At 42.0% G+C, this 16,896-nt stretch overlaps 2 protein-coding genes across 3 annotated transcripts in view; one reads left to right on the top strand and one right to left on the bottom strand.

Moving 5' to 3' along the window:
- LOC146319663 (A disintegrin and metalloproteinase with thrombospondin motifs 2-like) overlaps positions 1 to 4,925 on the bottom strand; it is a 33,409-nt gene extending 28,484 nt beyond the window's left edge. Inside the window, exons 1-2 of the mRNA XM_084730227.1 lie at positions 4,767 to 4,925; positions 1 to 416 (exon numbers count right to left, since the gene is read on the bottom strand). The exon at positions 1 to 416 is cut by the window's left edge and continues 39 nt beyond it. Coding sequence (XP_084586353.1) covers positions 1 to 416; positions 4,767 to 4,854 — 504 coding nt within the window. The 5' untranslated portion in view covers positions 4,855 to 4,925. The remainder of the gene's footprint in view (positions 417 to 4,766) is intronic.
- Positions 4,926 to 8,503: 3,578 nt separating this feature from the next.
- Positions 8,504 to 14,627, top strand: LOC146319662 (uncharacterized). 2 transcript variants are annotated; one of them, XM_084730235.1, is made up of 6 exons: positions 8,504 to 8,608; positions 10,219 to 10,337; positions 12,594 to 12,872; positions 14,026 to 14,157; positions 14,246 to 14,350; positions 14,455 to 14,627. In XM_084730235.1, exons 2-6 carry the CDS (start codon positions 10,280 to 10,282, stop codon positions 14,532 to 14,534), a joined length of 654 nt encoding a protein of 217 aa, XP_084586361.1. In that variant the 5' UTR covers positions 8,504 to 8,608; positions 10,219 to 10,279; the 3' UTR covers positions 14,535 to 14,627. The 2 variants fall into 2 exon arrangements, with proteins under 2 accessions (XP_084586361.1, XP_084586360.1); XM_084730234.1 differs by having other exon boundaries at positions 14,023 to 14,157.
- The last annotated feature ends 2,269 nt before the right edge of the window (positions 14,628 to 16,896 follow it).

Genomic DNA, 16,896 nt, shown 5'->3' with positions numbered 1-16,896 from the left:
CACGTTGGACACCTCTCCTGTATAGAAGCAGTCAGTATCTCCTATTGGCTCAGAGCGTTTGGGTCCTGACTCCTCCCACCACTCCATGGTGGCGGTAGGGGCGATGAGACGAGAGTTCAGGTGCAGCCGCAGGTGGAGCTCCTGACCAAACACTGTCACATTGTAGAAAAGCTCCGCCTCTTTAGTCCTGTAGCCCCACTGATTGGGCGGTGATGTATCAATGGGCGGGGGCTGATGTAATGATGTGGGCGTGTCTGTTTGAGTCTGTCTTTTGTTTCTGACCTTTTCTGTGTCAGTGGGTGTGTCCCTTCTGTGCAGGTGGTGGGCGGAGACTGAGTCTGACAGGAACCGCCCCTCTGAGTTGGTCCTGATTGGACGAACGACACTGAACTCTGACAAGACCTGATGGAGCGAATCTGAGAGAGAAAAACACAGAATTCACCTGTCAGACTTCTCTTCAGTCCTGTCACTGTGATGTCACTGTGATGTCACTGTGATGTCACTGTATGGACAGATCTGGTGTGATAATTAGAAATGATGGACATAACTACCAAAATAAGAGCTGAGGACCTGAAAACACAAAAGATGAAACCAGCTGACAGATAAAGGTGAGTTTGTAAATGATGATGATGATGATGATGATGATGATGATGACGACGATGCACAATTGAGCCCTGCTACCACACGCTTTTGCTCAGTGCTTCAATAACATATTCATGTATATATACATATCGAACATTTCCTGTTTCCTGTCCTCAGATCTGCTCTGTGCTTGACTCGTCTGAGAAAGACACATCTTAAATTATCTAACACTAGCAAAACATGAGCTAACTAGCTAACTAATCTACATCAATTATTAGCTAGCTAGTTAGCTAGCATCCTTATAACAGTAGTTAGCTAATTTGTCTTTCATTCAAAGAAGAAGAGAACTGCCAGAGTTGAACAGGAGAAGAAGAAGATGTCCTGTAGCATGAAAACATCGATGCTCAGCTGCAGATCTGCAGTCAGAGAGCGAGGATGCTAACGCTGCTGCAGGCGGGGCAGAGAGCGCCGCGACGCAGACACAGAGCGAGGATGCTAACGCTGCTGCAGGCGGGGCAGAGAGCGCCGTGACCCAGACACTGAGCGAGGATGCTAACGCTGCTGCAGGCGGGGCAGAGAGCGCCGCGACGCAGACACAGAGCGAGGATGCTAACGCTGCTGCAGGCGGGGCAGAGAGCGCCGTGACCCAGACACTGAGCGAGGATGCTAACGCCGCTGCAGGCGGGGCAGAGAACGCCGTGACCCCCGGACCTCTCAGACAGTGTTTCTGTCCGAGTGGACGGGCGTAATATGAAGTGATAAAAACATGAAGTTGATGTTTAGCTTAAAAATGTCTCTTTAACAAAAAGGCTGTTTTCTCTGTTTTGTTTTTTTTTGATGAAACCAACCAACATTCAAGAGTTTATAAAAAAGAATGAATGAAGCTCAAACTAAAAGTTTTCTTGTGTCTAAAACTATCAGATCTGTTCTTTTTCTTTGATAAACTCCATGTTAACATGTTTATAGAACTGAACTTTCTGTGGGTGTTGAATCTGTCAGTTTTGTTAAAAATGCTGTTGCTGGCTGGCAACTTTTTTTTTCTTTTTTTCCTTTTTTTAAAGAGTTAAAATACAAAAAGACTTACAGGCTCAGACAGACAGACACACGTCTAAACAGTCCACAGCAAACATCCAAAATCCAATAACAAGTCAAAGAGTCCAAAACCACAGCAAACAGCAAGAAACACTGAGAAGAACTGAAGGAGGGAAACACACAGACTAAATACACAGAAGGACCAATCAGGGACAGGTGACACTGATCAGTGATCAAGACAGGAAGTAAAGGCTAAAGACACACCACAGACACTAAAAACCAACAGTCAGAGTGTCCAGGTCGTGTTGTCTGTCCTGTATAATGTGTCCTGGTGTCTCCAGGTTCCACAGATGATTTCACTTTAACAGACTGAGTCCTTTAAATGATCACTGAGGAGCAACACATCAGGGAATATTTAAGACAAAGGTTTTCACTCAACACATCCTGAGGAAATCCTTCTGTGATTTTATGAAACGTGTGTCTTTCATCTTTAGAAGAAAAGTTTAATCAAAGTGGTTTCATGGAACCAGGTTCTGTCTTCGGTTATTACAGTTGTTATAAATGTCGGTGAGATTCTGAGGGGAACTTTTTTTAAACCTCTGTAACAGAATCTCAGAGTTCTGGTTTCACTTTTAGTCTCTGTGAGGAAACAGACACGGCTCTCTAACACTCGCTTAAATCAGTGAAAAAGTGAGTGGAGTTTGGTGAGAGTGATTATAAAAACACCACATGTTGGAGGCAGAAAAAGAGCAAAATGTAAAAACCTGAAACAGACTGAAACATCTGGAACTGATGGCCAATCAGAGCAGAGCATGATGACATCAGCAGATCTGCATAAACCACAATGTGTGTGTGTGTGTGTGTGTGTGTGTGTGTGTGTGTGTGTGTGTGTGTGTGTGTGTGTGTGTGTGTATGTGAACAGTATTAGAGATGATTTAATAACTCTGCCTCTGTCTGAGGTCATGGAGGTCAGAGGTCACACACACACACACACACACACACACACACACACAGTCAGGATATGATGAAATATGATCTGAATCCTTCACATTCCCCAAACGTCAGAAACACATAAACACAAAGATTTATAGGAAAAACGTGGCGGGGAAAGTTCTGTGAGTCAGAGACAGAACACAGGAACGTTTCCATCTGCTGCTGGAACCACGAGAACAAAGAACTGGGAACACTGGGAGACCTGCTCCTGTCTGATTATCAAACATTTCACCTTCACTGCAGAGGTCAGAGGTCACAGCCTGGAGGACTACACAACAACCACAGAAGAAGAAGAAGAAGATGGAGCCGGAGGAGAACGGTTCCTGCCAATCAGATCTCAGTAACAGAGATAGAATTAACTGCAGTATAATTAGTAGGAGAACATGTAGAATTAACAGGAAGTGATGTAAAGTTACTGATTTTGTCAGTGGAGTTTGGTTGGTTGTACAGAGCGATATTTGTTTGATATAACAGTGACTTCCTGTCAGAAAAGTCTGTCTGACAGAAAGGTAAGGAGGTGAACATATTCTAAACGTAATGTAAATTTAAACTGGTTTAGATTTCTTTAGGTGTTGCTGCTGACTCTGTCCACAGCAGGACGCTGATTAGCTTCGTACTCCGGTTCTCCTGCTGCTTCTCCAAACTGACCTCCATCTATTGTAGGCAAAACACTGACTGTGGAGGAGAACCTCATAGAACCACACTGCAGATGAAGGCTGTAGTTTTTGTCTAGTTATGTTTCTTCTGACATTTTTATCTTGTTGGATTTTTTTTAAACGTTTTTGTTTCTTATGTCGTTTTGTGCGTTGCATCTTATTGTTACATTGTTTTTGTTTTTTACGTCTTTTGCACGTTACATCTTATTGTTACATTGTTTTTGTTTTTTACGTCTTTTGCACGTTACATCTTATTGTTACATTGTTTACTAAAAATAACAAGTCTGTTTTGAAAATGTGAGGAGTACAGATACAATACAGTACAGATATTTGTGTTCACATGTAGGAAGTAAAAGTAAAAACGTTGTCAGTACTGATACCTGAAAACTCTACTTAAGTACAGTAACGAAGTATTTGTACTTAGTTACTTCCCATCTTTAGATACACAGTAATGCAGACCAGCGTATGTCGACTCACGTGTTGGATATGAAGTACAGGGTCTGGTTTTGGATGCAGCAACTTGTCACTATGATCCTGTCACTGCGTGCCACGCCCACTCTATGACATCATGACCATGTGATCATTGTTTCTTCATCAGTTACATTTTCATCAGTACTCGTGTGTTGGTTTGGGATTATTTTGTGTTTTCACTGAAAAGTCATAACAGCTTTATTACAACAGTAATAACAGCAGCTGTAGTACTGACACTATCACAGTACCACTATCAGTATCAGTACTTTACTCTTCTGTACCTCTTTGTGTGAACACGTTAATGAACACAGATCAAAGTGTCCCTCTGATTGGACACTCAGTCTGAGACGAGTGTTTAAAGTGGGACATGTAGGACAATATCAGCAGTACCACCAGGAATACAGTCAGCAGTAATTGTTGTAGTAGTTGTAGTAGCTGTAGTAGTTGTAGTAGTACTAGTTGAAGTTGTAGTAGTTGCAGTAGTTGTAGTAGTTGCAGTAGTAGGAGTAGTAGTTGTAGTAGTAGTAGTTGCAGTTGTAGCAGTTGCAGTAGTTGTAGTAGTTGCAGTAGTTGTAGTAGTAGTAGTAGTAGTTGTAGTAGTAGTAGTTGCAGTTGTAGTAGTTGCAGTAGTTTTAGTAGTTGTAGTAGTACTAGTTGTAGTTGTAGTAGTTGCAGTAGTTGTAGTAGTACTAGTTGTAGTTGTAGTAGTTGCAGTAGTTGTAGTAGTTGCAGTAGTAGGAGTAGTAGTTGTAGTAGTAGTAGTTGCAGTTGTAGTAGTTGCAGTAGTTGTAGTAGTTGTAGTAGTACTAGTTGTAGTAGTTGTAGTAGTTGTAGTAGTACTAGTTGTAGTAGTTGCAGTAGTTGTAGTAGTTGCAGTAGTAGTTGTAGTAGTTGCAGTAGTTGTACTAGTAGTTGTAGTAGTTGCACTAGCAGTTGTAGTAGTTGTAGCAGTTGTACTAGTAGTTGTAGTAGTACTAGTTGTAGTTGCAGTCGTGTGAGTATCAGTATATGTGCAGCAGCAGTGAGTCTCACCTGTGTTGCCAGTGATGTAAACTGCACGTAAACTGTTGATCGGCAGCAGAAAAACAATAATCAATAATCCATAATGACACGTGTCCATCCTGACAGAGAGACAGACAGATAAATAGGGAGACAGAGACAGACAGAGACAGAGAGACGTGCAGAGAGAGACTGTGGTGTGAGAGCTGCTGAGTGCAGACTGAACTCTCTAACAGACACTCCTCCACTCTGGACCATTATCTCCTCCCTCTGTCTGTCTGTCTGTCTGTCTGTCTGTCTGTCTGTCTCTCCTCCCACTCACTGCTCTGTCTGTCTGTCTGTCTGTCTGTCTCTCCTCCCACTCACTGCTCTGTCTGTCTGTCTGTGTCTCTCCAGCGGCAGCAACAGTATCCTACAGTAGTGCTCCCCTCTGCAGCTCTGCAGCTGTATTTTGTCTGTTGTTTCAGACGAGCAGCACACACACACACACACACACACACACACACACACACACACACACACACACACACACACACAGACGCACGCACGCACACACACACACACACACACACACACACAGCTCAGATGTCTTGTCCGTTGTTGTCCACTAGGTGGAGCTGTGAGCTTCTCTTACAGTTTTTCTCAGTTTCCTGAAACTGAAAGTGAAGAAAGTTTTAAAGACTTCGGTCAAAACTTTCTAAAACTCTCTGGTCTAAAAACAGCAGCTGTATGAAAATCTGATCAGATCATCAGTTAAACTACAGACAGTCTGTAGACGGCCGCCACAGTCTGATATAATACTGTCATACTGTCATAGAAATATTGCATGATAGATTTGCAATGCACTGACAGAATATGATACAGTCCACATCTGTCCCTTTAGAGTTTGTCCAGTGTCTTACAGCTGAGCAAAGAGCATTGTTGTAGTCCTCCTTTAGAACGTGGGCGCTGTGACTCACCTGTCCTGCAGGTGAGTTTAGCTGCTGTGTTCAGCACCTGATTATGTAGGAATGTCTCCATCATCATGTGTGAGGAGGACAAGACTCTCTGAGGACAGTGAGGACAAACTCATTTAACTCTCACTGCTTCTCTTAAAGTTCTACTGATCAGTAACTACATTACCCAGAGTGCACCGGGGCACACTCCTCTGCAGGTGAGGCTTTTTTCTTCACAGTGAGTTTGTTTAACAGAGTTACCAGCTGTTGTATTTCTGGTTGACACGTCTCCACTCAGCTGTCTAAACCTCCACCACGTTGCCCTGGTGCATGATGGGTAACCCAGACAGCAGGTCTCTGTCCAGTGAAAAACACGTATGTCCAACTTTTATTTTGGAGAATTTTTTTTTTTCTGTAGAAGTCATCATCTGATCATGAGGACAGATCATGTCATACTGAGTCATTCTGAGTCAATCTGAGTCATACTGAGTCAGTCTGAGTCATACTGAGTCAGTCTGAGTCAAACTGAGTCATACTGAGTCATACTGAGTCAGTCTGAGTCATACTGAGTCAGTCTGAGTCATACTGAGTCAGTCTGAGTCAAACTGAGTCATACTGAGTCAGTCTGAGTCAAACTGAGTCATACTGAGTCATACTGAGTCAGTCTGAGTCATACTGAGTCAGTCTGAGTCATACTGAGTCAGTCTGAGTCAAACTGAGTCATACTGAGTCAATCTGAGTCAATCTGAGTCAAAGTGAGTCAAAGTGAGTCAATCTGAGTTAATGAGGTAAATCAGGTTCCTAAAACACCCATTTCTGCCACTGAAAGAAAAAAATGTCCCCATGATAAATCCTAAATATGAGATAAAAATGTGACGTTTTAACCAACAAGTTCTTAATGAGACAAACATTAATGTGAACAAATAAAATGAACACAGAGAAACATGACAGTGAATAAATACAAACATTCATGTTCGAGGATTTAAAATAAGAGAAATGTCTGCATTTGACATCAGAGGACACAAACCTGTGAGTGTTTTGTGTTTTGGCACCGGGGGAGACTTTTCACCACAGGGACAGTTTGTTTGACAGTTTTTCACAGCTGCTGAGACACGTTTGTTAAAAACTTCCACCGTTTTCTCAAAAACTAAACATTCAAACTTTCATAAAAGCTCTGACTCTTCTGTCAGTTTTCAGATCACAGACTCACAGTCAGAATATAAACCTGCTGATCACAGAACAGTGTTCACTATGTGTTTCAATACATTTTTCACAGCGTCCTGCTCCTCAGACCACAGGGTCAAAACTGTCTTTGTCTCCAGATGAAGACAGAACTGGCAGCGTCCAGTGGGTTGACTCATCTGTACATGTTTCCTGCTTTGAGTTTCAGCCACAGACCATGTTGGCATTTACTGTATGAGTCACTGCTTTAAGTGTTAGCACTCTTGTATCCGGATACTGTTCTGGTAAATGAGTTACTGTGAGTTAGAGTACCTCTGTGAGGAGCAGCTGCTGCTGCAGGTAAATAAAGATCAGCACTGTGACTGATTTCCAAAGAAACAAGAGCATTTTCAATGTTGTTCCTCTGCAGAGACGTGAGTGCAGAGTTTGATTTATGTAGAAGTGAAACCTGAATGTTCAGCAGAAAGTGAGCAGCTCGTTTGCTTTAAGGATTCGATACATGAGTTTCACATTGACTCGTTCACAGTTCCACCTTTACTGTGTAAACAAACATGGAAATCTGTAACTGACATGTTTTGTGATGATTGGAGGAGAGCAGCTGTGATCAGGTGGACTGTCAGAGTGCACAGTACACAAATACATCACAGTACAACAAAGTTTTTTCATTCACAAAAGACTGACTGACAATAAACAGAATATTGACTTCAGAGGACGAGTTTCAGAGTTTTATTAACTGAAAAATTCAACCTCACAGTGTTTAAGAATCCAACATGTCTGTCCAGGAAGTTGGACAGTTAGAGGACAGTTTTTTTGTTTTACTTTCTTTTTCTCTGCAGCGTTTCTGTCCCCTGTGTGTGTGTGTGTGTGTGTGTGTGTGTGTGTGTGTGTGTCTGTGTGTGTGTGAGTGTGTGTGTGTGTGTGTGTGTGTGTGTGTGTGTGTGTGTCTGTGTGTGTGTGTGTGTGTGTGTCTGTGTGTGTGTGTGTGTGTGTGTGTGTGTGTGTGTGAGTGTGTGTGTGTGTGAGTGTGTGTGTGTGTGTGTGTGTGTGTGTGAGTGTGTGTGTGTGCGTGCGTGCGTGCGTGCGTGCGTGCGAGTGTGTGTGTGTGTGTGTGTGTGCGTGTGCGTGCGTGCGTGCGTGCGTGCGTGTGTGTGTGTGTGCGTGCGTGCGTGCGTGCGTGTGTGTGTGTGTGTGAGTGTGTGTGTGTGTGTGTGTGTGTGTGTGTGTGAGTGTGTGTGTGTGATCAAATGATTTAATTGATTTAGTTTTTCTCTCTGCCTCCAGCAGGTCTTTACTGGTTTTGATGGTTTTGAACTGGTGCAGTGACTCTAAAAAGATGGTTCTTCTTCGTGTAACATCCTTCTTTCAGATAAAGCAGATTTTACAGTTGAGGTTCGTCAGAACTGTGTGGTTTTTGTTCTCGGAAGAAGCTGCCTTTGATTTTTCTTTCTTTTTCTTTTGCAATTTCCTCTTAGTCCCAAAATTTCATTGCAAAAAAGAAAGAATAACATGCATCACAATCTTTAGAAAAGCTGCTGTGAAATGAGGGATTTTAGGCCTCGACAGACCTGAAAAAGGCCTGACGGTTCTCCTGTGTGGAACCAACAGATCAGACTCTTCATCAGAGTCGACTGCAGCTCAGAGAAGATAGAAGTGTCTGTTTTTAGCTGCGTGTGAACAGACTGACACTCGTCTGACGGTTGTCACGTAACTCAGTCTCATTTCCTGCTTGACTCTGAGTCGACACCATCGCTCTCACAGGTAGGAACAAACTCATTAAAACCTGATTTTAGAACATACATCTGTGGTTCTGTTTGCAGAACGTTCTGAAGGTATCAGAGTAAACTTACAGTCGTAGTTCAGATAAAAGCTGCAGATCTGCTGACGGATTACAGCTCAAATATGGTTTTTTTCCCCCAGAATACTGAACATGAAAATGTAATATTGTGTTCAGGCTTGGGGAGTAACAGATTACACGTCAGGTAACTGTACTCCATTACAGGATTACAGTTTTAAAATAAAGATAATATCCTACCAACACACAGCTGATGATTCATTACCGTGACCTGCAGAGAAAAAATCAACTAATAAACCAAACAACCAACATAAAATAACCATTAATTGATTTTTAATCAACCAATAAATTAATCTGCATATATTTTAGTAATTGATTAATTAGTTTGAATCATTTTTTAAATTAAAAAAAGGTCCAAATTCTCTGATTTCAGTTTCTTAAAGTTTAATATTTTCTGGTTTCTTTCCTCTCTGACAGTAAACTGATGATCTTTGAGTTGAGGACAAAATGAAACATTTGAGGACGTCATGTTGGATTCAATTAGTTCGATTAGTGGAAAAAAATGTTCTCAGATTGATCCCTAGTTGTTCAAAACCACCTGTTTGGACCCGTTTTTCAATAGAATTAATTAATCGATTTTCATTATTTTCTGACATTTTATGGATCAAACAACTTATTGATTAATTGAGAAAATAACTGTCAGTTTTAGCACCTGATCCTGACTGATATATGAAATATATTTTCAAAGAAACAGACGTGTTTGTTTGTTGTTTTTGTGTCCAGTCTGTTTGTTTGTTTGTTGTTTTTGTGTCCAGTCTGTTTGTTTGTTTGTTTGTTGTTTTTGTGTCCAGTCTGTTTGTTTGTTTGTTTGTTGTTTTTGTGTCCAGTCTGTTTGTTTGTTTGTTGTTTTTGTGTCCAGTCTGTTTGTTTGTTTGTTTGTTGTTTTTGTGTCCAGTCTGTTTGTTTGTTTGTTGTTTTTGTGTCCAGTCTGTTTGTTTGTTTGTTGTTTTTGTGTCCAGTCTGTTTGTTTGTTTGTTTGTTGTTTTTGTGTCCAGTCTGTTTGTTTGTTGTTTTTGTGTCCAGTCTGTTTGTTTGTTTGTGTTTGTCCTGTTTTTGAAGGTCAGCTCTTCTTGTGTTTGTCTGATAAAAATTAAATGAAATATTTTTTTAACAGCTGAAACTTTGTGGCAGAAATAAAGAGATTAAACAGTCTGATACAAAACAGTAGAGATATTATTGATCTGTGAACACTGAAGAACCAGAAGTTCTCGTTCTACTGATTTAATATCATTTCTGTTGTTTGAATTTTCTGCAGAACAAACTCTTGTTTTCATGTTAATTAAATAAAGTCATCAGATAAATGTTGTGAAGTAAAAATATAATATAAATAATATTTCACTGAGTGGATTAATGTAGAAGGCGTCATGTTCAGATCAATCTATAGATATATAGATAAAGGTATACGTGTGTGTGTGTGTGTGTGTGTGTGTGTGTGTGTGTGTGTGTGTGTGTGTGTGTGTGTGTGTGTGAACTGTGACAGACACACACATCCACACACTCAGTGTCTCCTTGACAGCTGTGGGGGCGGAGCCAGCAGAGACGTGCAGCAGCAGCAGAGTGGACTTGAGACGGCGGCCATGTTGGTTCTGATCTGGTTATTGATGCTGATGATGATGAGGATGATGAAGAGTGCTGGTCAGTCAGTTTTATTTGTTACCGTAGAAACCACATTTCATAAATCAAGTTTTTCGGAGCCAGACGTTAGATTCTTCACAGGAAGTGTTCAAGAAGTGTTTGGGTGTGTGAGTGTGTGTCGCCCCATGTGACCAGCCATGGTGACATCACCATTAGCTTCAGGACGCTAAGAGCAGAAACGGTTTGATCCAAATTACTTTTTCATTTCATGAAGTGAAAGTTAAAGTTGTTTCCTCTTTTATTTCCTGTTTGGTCAGTGTAGTTTAACACACACACACACACACACACACACACACACACACACACACACACACACACACAGAGACTGTGTGTAATCTGCTTCTTTGTTGTGTGAAACAAACAAACAAACAAAGAGGAGGAGGAGCCTTTAATCAGAGCTTCAGTAAATTCAAAGAAACAAAACCTCGACTTTGTGACGTCAGCTGATGAAACAGCAGCTCTGCTGCAAAGAAAAATACAAAGTTTTGTGAGTTAATCAACTTTAGATCAATAAATAACAGGACCAAACACTTATTTAATCCAGAAGACATTTCATTAATTCATAAAATATATAACAACAACAACAACAACAATAATAACAACAATAATAATAACAGCATCTGTGATCTTGTGATTTCTGGATCTGAAAACTATTTGAAAAACCAGAACTAAACCTACAGAACAGTCTGATCCCAGACAACAACAGGGATCACAGAATCTGGATTTACAGTCTGTGGATCTGCCTGAGTTACATTTAATTAACAGTGACGAGTTAATACAAGTGTTGGGAAGTGCATTATTATTATTATTATTAACAACAACAACAACAACAACAGCAATAATAATAATAATTAAGAATAATAATTTAAGAACTCTTTCTTATAAATAAGGTTCTTTAGATGAAAAGGGTTCTTAATGGAACCCTTAGTCTAACACAGAACCCTTGACAAACCCCTTTGGAACCCTTATTTCTCAGAGTTTAACCTGTGAAACATATGAAGAGACACATATGTCACATGTTTATTTGATAGTAGATCAATTAAATTTTCAGTGAAATGTTGCTGAGTGTGAGGATGTGGACCTCGGGATCACGGGTTTGAGTGGACGACTATGGACACAAATGATTCCAACCAGAGAATCAGGTCTGAGAGGTTCCTTTAATTTTCACAGTAGGCTATAAACGTGATTGAATGTGGTTCTGAAATAAAAACAAAGGAAAAAATCACTTCAAATACTATGAATTCACAATTCTACAACTCAAAGATAATAACAATCATCCATGCAGCCGTTTGACATGAACTCAGAGAACCAAAGTCATTTCCGTAACCCAACTCGCGTTTACTCGTCAATTAATGGAGCGCATGCATGACGCAGCGATAAATTACAAATACAAACTAAAAATACACAAAGAAGGGCAGGAAAACACCAAAACAAACCTGCTCTACAGCTGAAGACAGGAGCAGGATCTTACCTTCCTCACTCACACACATCAGTCAACAAGGAAAACAAAGACAGACACTGTCCCTGCAGGCTGAGGCGAGATGTGGCAGGTGAGTGCGCCCTGCGCAGGTCCACGCGCACACGGGCTTTCGTACAATGAGTGTCTCGTTGACGATCCGTCTACCTGACAGGTGAGACACTGAGCTGCTCGTTAGACAGCAGGACGATTGGACAGGTTGGACAGGTGTGTTTGGACTGATCTGGAAAAAAGACATTTATTAAGACCTGAACTGTGGACATTTCACAGAGTCATGACTCCGCCCTCCTCTGCCTCTGATTGGCTGGTGCTCGTTGCCTTTGTTGGTTTGGTTGGTTGGGATCATTTTAAGAATATCAGGGTAAGCCAATCAGAGGCAGAGGAAGGCGGGTCATTAGACAGCGAGTTCTCTGCTCGTCCTTCAGCAGCTTCTCAGCTGGACATCATCAGTCTGTGAATCAGTCTGTGAATCAGTCTGTGGGCTCCAGTCCTGTTTGTTCCCTGGTGGGACGAGTCATGTCTTTATCCTCCTGAGAAAAATCTGTTCCCTGAGAAAACGTCGTTCAGTTCAGTTCCTAATAAACGTTCTGCTTCATGTTATAGTGGGTGCTCTGTGGCGCCCCACAGTGGACACAGCAGGGAACACTGAACTCCTTCCTGCAGTGTCCAAAATATGTGACAGTTTTCAAGTTGTGCTTGTTTCTACTGGAGTTCTCGCGTTGACACGTCTGTGTGATCAAACAGCTGATCTGTGTGCGTCTGACCTCTGACCTCTGCAGAGGTCATCACTGCACACAGCGGAGACACTGTCCTGTTGAGTCCAGACATGCAGGGGGTGGAGGTGAGACATAAACTGGATATCAAGTGGACTCACCATGACCTGATGATGAAGACAGGGTCCAAACAGGAGTGTCCTCACAGACGCTGCAGGCTGCTGATGAACGGCTCGCTGAGTTTCAACAGAGTTCACGCTGCAGACTCTGGAAACTACAGCGTGGAGGTGTTTGATGAAAACGGCAAAATACTGAAGAGGACAGAATTCCTGCTCATAGTGATGGGTGAGTCCAGGACAGATGATCAATGTCCCCACGTCTTCTTTGCCTTTTTTATTGCAGAATATTTTCAGTAAACACAGTCCTGCTGTTAGTTTGTAAAAGTCATGTGAGGCTGTGATCAGAGTTTCCTGATCTTCGTTTTCTAATACAGACAGAAAATGATACTGAGAATTTATGACCACATGATGAGAAGAAATACTTTTAACTAGAACTCAGTAGAGTGCAGATCTCCACCAGGTGTTTCCAAGGTAGTTATGATGTCATCTGAATCTGCATGCGCACATACATCATCCACCCATCACCAACACATGATATACATTATTTTCTTCACTCCACCTCTGCTGGTCTCTGTAGGTGTTCTGATCTCAGGTCAGACTCAGGACGTGGACAGAGTGGAGTTAAAACAGTTTGTCTCATTCACTTTGACTTAATTATCAAATGAGAATTTCACTTTTCAAAACATTAAAACTTTAGTAGGCAACATTGTGTTCGTGTCCTTGAGAAATAATTTGGTGCAGCTGTGGGTGCACGTTCCTTCAGTGAGACCCTGAATCGAGGGCCAAGAGGACTGGGAGGTGAGACACAGAGCAGACAGACAGCTGCTCAGACACGATGTTTACAGTAAGATAATCAGTCTGTCTGTCCATGTTGACTGCTGACTGGAGGAGAAATGTATTTGAAAGTCACATCATGAGAGTAAAGAGAGGAGGGACGTAAAGGACAGAATCAGTTTCTCCGGTGAGTTCTGTCAGTACTGAGACACAAACACACACACAGGATGTGACACTGGTATTTATGGTTGTACTGTGTTTCCATCACAACAGTGAGTCCAACTCACCGTCCATAGACTTTCTACCTACTGCAGCTTTAAAGCTGCATTTGGACGTGATGTTTTCTCACTGATTGAATGCAATATGTCAATAACTGTCTCTCTGTCTGTCTCTCTGTCTGTCTCTCTGTCTCTCTCTGTCTGTCTCTCTGTCTCTCTGTCTCTCTCTCTGTCTGTCTCTCTGTCTCTCTCTGTCTGTCTCTCTGTCTGTCTCTCTGTCTGTCTGTCTCTGACTATCTCTCTGTCTCTCTGTCTGTCTCTCTGTCTCTCTCTGTGTCTGTCTCTCTGTCTGTCTCTCTGTCTCTCTGTCTGTCTCTCTGTCAGCAGATAGCAGCAGCAGTAGCAGCAGTGTGTGGGTGTCTGTGTTGTCTTCCTGCTTCCTCCTCCTCCTGTCTCTGATCTTCATCATCCTCCTCATCCTCATGAGGATGAGGAGTCAGGGGATGAGGATGCCTGGAGGTACAGCAGCCAATCAGAGACAGCCTGACCTCTGATGTCATTCTCTGCAGGTTCAGTCAGTAAATTAAAATGTGATGTCCTGTTTCAGGTCCACTGCAGGAAAATGTTTACGTGGAGATGCATGGTAACCGTGGCAACAAGAAGAAAGACAAGGAAGAGGAGAAGCTAGAGAGAGAGGAGGAGTCTCACTATGGTAACGTAACAGACACACACACACACACACACACACACACACACACACACACACACACAGACTAACAGATGCTAATAGATGCTAACTTGTTCTGTTCTCGGCAGTTTCCTGTGATCCTGCTGTTTCCATGGAAACACCAATCACACAGCAGACATCTGTGGATGTAGAAGACATCTACGTGTGACAGCCAATCAGAACTCACCTTGTTTATACATCATAACTCACCTTATACCTGTTGTGTATATTTTAATTCTTATTTTTGATATAAATAAATAAACCTTGTTTTACACTCACTTCTGCTTATTGATAACAGTCAGTGTTCATTAAAAACTGAAAATGAAAAATGTTAATCGTTGATGTATTAATCGGGGGGGTGGGGTTGTGGGGGGGGGGGGGGGGGGGCACATACCTGATATATCCAGTCTGCCGTGTGAAGCTCCTCCTCCAGTTATAAACATCAGGAAACTCACAAACAAACATGAAGTTCAGGTTCGACTCTGCACACCTGTTGCTCCACCTGCACCTTTTATTCTGTGACTAGTTCAAAACTACAAACCGTGATTTGACCGACAGGATATTTACAGTAAAACATGACGTCAGCAGCACAGTCACAGTTTAATTCAGGAGCTTCATGCTCACTGTGAGCTCTGATCTGCTGTTTGTCTGTTGTTGTTGTTGTTTACTGTCTGACCCTGCAGAGCCACCGTAGTTCAGACGTGACCTGTAGCCCTGTGCTCTTTAGCTGTTAACTGAAGCTTCATAGTGTTGATGAAGATTCTGTATTAAACACAAGTTGAAAATATTCAGTGTACAGGTTGTTTATCGAGCAGCTTTGCAGAGTGAAGAAGTCTGTTTGTCCACAGACATTAAAACTTCAACACTCTTCATCAAACTGTCATTTTCTATCATTAACAGTTGTGTGTTGGAAAAGTCACAGCAGTGACAGTCTGCTGGTTTACTGTAATGAATGTCTGTCTGTGGCAACAACAACAACAACAACAACAACAACAACAACAACAACAACAACAACAACAACAATAACTTTGTTTCAGACAGACACTGAATAAAGGATGTATGATCATTAAAGCCTGTAAACCTGTTCTAATAAAACTATGAACCCACTGCTCTGATTGGTCAGCTCCCTGCTCAGGGGAGCAGGCACCGCCCACCAGGTGTTCAGTGGGTGGGACAGTCACCTATCTAGAGGTGGGGGAGCAAACCAAAAAGACCCTAACCTGACGTGTAATTTAGGGTTATGACCAGCAGGTGGCAGACTAGACTGCACTTTTAATGCGCCATGTGTGACACGTTGCTGTGATCCAGGCTGTTTGTGGAGAACCCTCCTGCATGTCTTAGTCCAGAGAACGTCAGGCTGTGTGGTGTTAAAGTAGAACATGTCACTGTGGTGCCTGCAGCTCCTCCAGGAGACGACGAGCCGAGTCCAGCGGACAGAAGACGGTGTCCCCCCTCAGTGTGGGGCTGACAGGCAGACTGCACTGTCCAGTGATGGATCGATTATTGACAAATGTTTTTTATTGTAGTTTTCTTTTTTATTTATTTTACTGTTACTGTACGGTGAAATAGATGCAGATTGAAATGTGTTTGAATGCTTTGTGTCATTTAACATATTGAAATTATTTGTTAGACTACGGTCATTTTAAGTTTAAGTTAACAGAGTTTCCGACCCCAAGCAGCAGTTCTTCTCCAGTCTGTCATTCTCTTACTGTTTCTTCAGGATTAAGACTTCAGTCTCATATGTTTCCTGCTGGTTTTAGTTCATTTGGATTCATATGGATCATAGTAAACATGCAAATACAGCTACTGAGCACAGAGTAGATTTGTATTTGCTGGGGACGAGCAGAGTTTGAATCAGGACTGTCCCTCACAGCAGTGACAACAGACATAGATAAACTGACATTTTTAGAATGGTCTTACTATAAATAACTGTTGCTCTTTATACGTATATTCTCATATATGCTCTTTACTGTATATCTGTTCTGAGAGTCAGTCTGTTCTTCTTTATAAACTGCACATAAGGAGCAAGACTGAGAACCAACACTGACTGTCTGTGACCTTTGACCCCTCAGGCAGCACTGCATTAAAAACTGCATTAAAAACCCTCATCATTGTCATAAAGGACACTACATGGACTCAGGAACACAGTTTGTCTCTGCATCTACAAATGTAAGTTCAGACTCAAAGACAAAGACAGACATCAACAACATCCAGAGACGCTGCAGACGTCTCTGGACCAGAGCTCATCTGAGATGGACGCAAAGAGGAAAAGTGTCCTGTGGTCTGACGAGTCCACATTTCAGACTGTTTTCACTAATCATGGACGTCGTGTCCTCCGGGCTGAAGAGGAAAAGGACCGTCTAGATTGTTCCCAGCACTGACTTCAACAGACAGCAGCTGTGATGTTTGGACGGATTCAGAGAGACACATGCTGCCATCACTGACGTCTTCTTCAGAGACGTCCCTGATTATTTCAGAGAGACGATGCTGAGACACAGTGTGGACGTGTTCCAACAGCGTGTCTTCATAGT

This window comes from Lutjanus erythropterus, chromosome 11 (genome assembly GCF_056507025.1).
Source record: "Lutjanus erythropterus isolate fLutEry1 chromosome 11, fLutEry1.hap2, whole genome shotgun sequence".
In the NCBI taxonomy this organism is placed as follows: Eukaryota; Metazoa; Chordata; class Actinopteri; order Lutjaniformes; family Lutjanidae; genus Lutjanus; species Lutjanus erythropterus.
This window is presented reverse-complemented; position numbering and strand designations above follow the sequence as displayed.